Source organism: Sinocyclocheilus anshuiensis, unplaced genomic scaffold, assembly GCF_001515605.1.
Source record: "Sinocyclocheilus anshuiensis isolate Anshui unplaced genomic scaffold, SAMN03320099.WGS_v1.1 scaffold735, whole genome shotgun sequence".
Classification (NCBI taxonomy): Eukaryota; Metazoa; Chordata; class Actinopteri; order Cypriniformes; family Cyprinidae; genus Sinocyclocheilus; species Sinocyclocheilus anshuiensis.
Window position 1 is genome coordinate 1,848,562 of NW_015548245.1, and position 5,552 is coordinate 1,854,113.

Consider the following 5,552-nt stretch of genomic DNA (forward strand, 5'->3'; position numbering starts at 1 on the left):
CCCTCAGGCCATCCAAGATGTAGATGAGTTTGTTTCTTGATCAGAACAGATTTGGAGAAATTTAGCATTACATCAGCATGTTCACCAGTGAAGCCTCTGAAGCGAATGGGTGCCGTCAGAATGAAATTCCAAACAGCTGATAAAAACATCACAATAATCCACAAGTAATCCACACAACTCCAGTCCATTAATTAATGTCCTGTGAAGCAAAAAGCTGTGTGTTCGTTAGAAACAAGAAATCCTTTATCCATAATATTGCTTCATTTTGTCTGAATCAGGAGAGAAATATGCACAGATCAAGCAAAAACAGTCCAAAACAGTTATAAACAAGTATGTCGGTGGATTTTGATGTGAGAGGATTTTGACATGAGATGGACTTTTTCACTGCAGGGAGGAAGCGTTATTATGGATCATTGGCCAAAAGCAGCGGTTTAAAATTTAAAACATCTCAGTGATGAATTTGTTTATCATACAGTTCTAAATAAATATGTGAGAAGACAATAGCGGATGGACCTTTTCACTGGAGAAAACTTTATTATTGATTATGGACTGGAATTTTGGCCAGAAGCGACGGTTTGAAGCTAAAACGTCCTAATGATGGATTTCTTTATTACAAACACAAAGTTTTTCGCTTCACTAGATATTAACTGGTGATGGACTGGAGTGGTGTGGATTATTGTGATGTTTTTATCAGCTGTTTGGACTCTCGTTCTGACGGCACCCATTCACTGCAGAGGATCCACTTTGCAAGTGATGCAAAGCTCCATTTCTCTAAATCTGTTTTACATTTTGGATGGCCTGAGTGTGAGTAAATCTTCGTCAAATTTTCATTTTTGAGTGAACTATCCCATTAATAGAGCTGTACTAGAAATTATGTTAACTTATCTGCTGACTGTTGTTTTTATTCCATTATAGTGGCATCAAATGGAATTTCACTAAGGTTTGTGCATTTTCCCTTTGAATTATGCTAATTAAAAGCATGTTATGACTTAAACCTTGTATGTTAAATATGAATACTTATTTACTAATTATTCAAATGATTACAATTGTTTAAATTGCTATCAATTTTTGTGTTTTCTTTTCAGTTCCTTATTAACCGTGAAGGCCAGGTTGTGAAGAGATACTCCCCATTGCAGGATCCAAGCGTACGTTGTTCAGCTTCTATTAATGTTTGATTGTATTTCAATCTGGTTTGAGTCATAAACTAAGGCATGTTTAAGATTAACTACAGTATCTAAATATAACAGTGATATTTGCACACAAAATGTATTTTTTGTTAAATATTTATCTTTTAGGTGGTGGAGAAGGATCTGTCCAAATATCTCTAAGGAACATCATTAGCTGACTGTCAAATTACCGCACGCTGCCCTGCCGCCCCTCTTCATTCTCCCCGACCGATAGCTGGGTATCAGTGATGTCGTCTCATGGACTAATGATGGTTTGTTTGGAAACCCCTCTTGAGGAAAGAACAGACCTGATGCATTTGGCGTGCAACCCCTCCTGATAGCATCATCAGTGCCCAGCATCACTCTGGAGAGAGACCCCCACTCCCTAAACTGCCCCTATGCTTTGAAAAGAAAATATGCACATTTATTTAGAACTAAACATGTTGTCATAGTGTAACATTTCTTAATAAACGCAAAGAGATTAATTTGAACATGTGTTGGTGTTTTGTTGATATCAGTGAGCAAGTGTTTTAGTGTTAGTTATTTTTGTACATAAAATTAAACTACATTTAAAAAATGAAACGCTGCTTTGGCAATTCGCTAAAATATTTTTTTTTGTTCTATTTAATATTTAAGTTTTATCTAAATTTGATTTCAGTTAAAGTTTATTTTAAAGTAAATTTGTTTCAACGTTTAATTCATTTTAAATTGTTTTAGTTTTTAACTATAATAATCCTGCTATTTTTTTTTTTTTTATATTTTATATAATGATTGCCTAGGAAAACTATAAAGTCAGCTTTGATATAATAATATTAAGAATTCTCATAATCATATATTTTTTTAAATCGTTAATGAGAGTTAAAGGGATAGTTCACCCAAAAATGAAAATTCTGTCATCTTTAAGCCTTTTTTCCTACGTGCATTAATGAAGATTCACCAACAGAGAGCAGCCTCATCAAACACTCAGCAGCTCCCGTTTGGAAGTACGTTTCATCTTGACGAATCGATTCATTCGTTTCGGTTCAATGAACCAGTTCAAACGGTCAATTGTTTTGATAGTCACCGGGTTCGTTTTCCTAATGGCAGAAAAAGCGCGCTGTTTATCACTGATTTAATTAAATTAGATACTGTGTCAAAGCTGTGTTGTTTGTTCAATGCAAAAATATAGTTTTCGGCCAAATACCACATTTGTTGCAATACGTTTAAACTCCAATATATAAATCTATAAGTCCATCCTGAAGATAGTGTAAAACGCTTTCAAAATATCTGTCTTATTTTCCTTCTTAATTAATTTCTAGTACCAAGTTACAACCGCTTCTGACAAACAAACAGCAGAACCAGCTCAAAAATGATTCGCGAGTCTCCTGGCGAATCAGTTCAATTCAATCTGTTCACACGAACGATTCATCCGCGAATCGAACACCCCTATCCTGTGCATGACAGCTCAGAGAGGAGGAGGACCACGACGCAAAGGGATAGTCCTCAATCTCTCACCTTGTTTCTGGCAGCTAATCACATCCATACAAACTGAGAGGAAAAGCGGTGTATGTTTTGAAATATTCGCTATCATCGGTTGACAGCGCTCTCGGTCGGAGGATTCATCCCAGGATATTGAATGGAAGCGGCGGATGAAGGGGCGGCCAGCCTGTCTGAGGCCGGGGATGGGAGTCCGTTATCCGGGGCAGCAGCATCCGAGGACTCGGGCACGGCGGATGGCATGGACTCGGGTAACTAGCAACTTGGGGTTTAAATCGAAACACGGGTTAGGAAAGACATCGGTTCATGCAGTCTCATCTGATTGATTCCTAGGTGGTTGGGATTCACATGGATAGAGCTAGCAAAACTAGCATTTATGCATGGATAAGGGACACTGATGTATGTGATTTATCATACAAGCATCAGATTATTAGGGTTCACATCCTGCCAGAGACTGTGTGCATTTATGGTATGTAGTTTTATGGCCATGTTGTCAGGTGGATGGTGTGACAACCAGGTTAAAACCAGATTCAGCTAGCTAGCCATCAGCATAGCAGGGACACTGGGTAGATGACAGATGGGATGGTGGGGGTTTCAGGTGAGAAATGGGGTAAAGGATGTATAGCATTTGTTTAGGATAAATGCCATCAAATGTTTAGCATATGCAAAATTGAATGCATTAAGGATGGTATTAGATGACATATTACAATAATGTTTTGATTTCTAAAGGATTTCTTAGATCAGTCAAATAGGACTTTAACATTATGCATGTATGGTGCAAGTTCTCTTTGTTTTGAATATTTTGAATATTCAAACACCAGCCATTGATTGCTCATTATGTCTTTGAAAAAATATTATAAAACTAATATTACTTTTAGAAAAAAAGTGCCGTGATGACCGTAATACCATGGTAAGTTGATATTTTGCAGTTTTTTGTTTTACTTCTATTTTGTATTTTATTTTATTCATTATAATAATTTAATATATCTTTAATATAATATCTATATAATATGAAGAGTATCTCTTCACAACCTGGCCTTAATTTAATATAATAATTTATAATTAAATTATAATAAATAAACAAGTTGTTTTATTAATTGTAATAATTTATAATTGTTAATAATGATAAAACATTATTTTATTCATTTTTATAATAAAAAAATAATATATAAGAATTGAGAAAAATTGATTTTTTTGTTGGTGGTGGTGCAGAATCTTAAATATTTCTTATTTACATCATAAACTTGTTGGGTAACACTTGAAGCATTTATATCTAAAGCATTATAAAAGTATTTTTAATGCATTAATTATGCACCTTATAATGCATTATATGATCTAATGAATAATTGTAACCTCAGTTATAGCACATTATAATACTTATATATTTTTTCTTACGCCTTTAGAAAGAATAATGCATTATAAATAAACTACCAATTGCAGATCTGAGAAGGAATCTGCAAATGCCTTTTAACTTTGGTTACAATTATTTATAAAAAGATATAATGTTACAATGTACATTATGAAATTCATTTGTAATGTATTATACATAAAGACTTTAAGTAAAGCCCTTTTTTATTTAAAGCCCAAAACTGATAATCCCAAAAACTTTATTTCATGGTTTAAATTTGATTTTGAACCCCACCAGATTATCAATGATATATATATATATATATATTCGCGATACATATTGATATTGAATTATTGTCCAGCCCTACGATATGGTGGCCGATATATCGTGCATCCCTACTGTATCTGTTAAATATACACTTGTTTCTGCCTCTAAGAGACTGCTATTTTCTCCTCAGTTCCCCATTTGTGTTTTTTCTGCTGTTAATATATCACGTATCTGCACAATACTGATAACCATCAAAAATCACCCTTAATCTGTAAACCCGAGAAGGAAAGATAGCTATGTTTCAAATGATAAGTTTGTACTCTGGTTTGACCATAATTTTGTAAATAGATATGCAAAGCCAAACATGAAAAAAGTTTGTTTTCTTAGGTTATTAAACATAATCAGTGTAAGATCATACTTGTAAACCCACTCTATGAATCATATTGAAGAGCACAAAATGTGATCCTCTCCATAAAGTGCCTGTGTTCAGTATGTACTTGAGATTGACCTTTCTCCAGCTCATTGTTGACTTGACAAGATTTGTTCTTTTGCGTATGCGTGGAAGCTTTGCAAACGGCATTGTGGTTTCTGTTTTTCAAAGACAGAAATGTCAACACAATTGGCTCGTAGTAAATGTCAAATACTGTCTTGTGCACCAGTCTCATCGTCTACTTTTTAATCACTAAAACTGCATCCAAACAGGGACGGTTCACTCCCTGAATTCCCCTGACGCTGGCGTCTCCTGCCTCGGCACCCTCCTGTTTTCATTGGTTTGCTCCCCGGCGTCTCCCGTGTAGATTTGTGTGGGAAAACATGCTGACTGTTGAGCACGCAATCACATGACACATGTCTCACGGTGGTTTGAGTCATTTTCACACCTGGAGTAACGTTTGGACGCACTCATCCACCCTTGTTTTTTTTCTGTTCATAAAATTAGATCCAATTTTGGTGAGTCACAGGTAGGCCTGGGCAATAAAACGGTATCGATATTTATCGACGGTACACCTTCTTCGATAACGATAGAAAAAATGTTCGATATAGGCACGTGCTATGAGTGACGCAGACAGCACACACAAAAACGAACACATGCTGAAATGAGTGCTGTGCCTGCCTGTGATGAGGAGATTGTGAATAAAAAATGAATATCAGTCGAATTTAAACTAAACATTTGAATTTGAATTTTAGGTGTGCATCAGGGAGCGTCATCAGTGGCGCGCAAGATGCGGTTATGATGTAAGTGACGTTGTTGCATTTGAATGTTTTGTTAGTCTAGCCCACGAGACGCGCAGTTGCAG

General features: G+C 35.6%; 1 protein-coding gene and 1 pseudogene across 3 annotated transcripts in view; both read left to right on the forward strand.

Annotated features, from left to right (window-relative positions):
* Positions 1 to 1,657, forward strand: part of LOC107655245 (phospholipid hydroperoxide glutathione peroxidase, mitochondrial-like) — an 8,748-nt pseudogene extending 7,091 nt beyond the window's left edge.
* A 952-nt stretch (positions 1,658 to 2,609) lies between these two features.
* The window catches only part of LOC107655246 (phosphatidylinositol 4-phosphate 5-kinase type-1 gamma-like), a 27,411-nt gene continuing 24,468 nt past the window's right edge, over positions 2,610 to 5,552 (forward strand). For all 3 annotated transcript variants that reach the window (XR_001630410.1, XR_001630411.1, XM_016442695.1), the window contains exon 1: positions 2,610 to 2,893. Coding sequence is in view for 1 of the 3 variants with exons in the window: in XM_016442695.1 (XP_016298181.1) it covers positions 2,782 to 2,893 (112 nt within the window). In the remaining 2 variants the exon portion in view is untranslated. The remainder of the gene's footprint in view (positions 2,894 to 5,552) is intronic.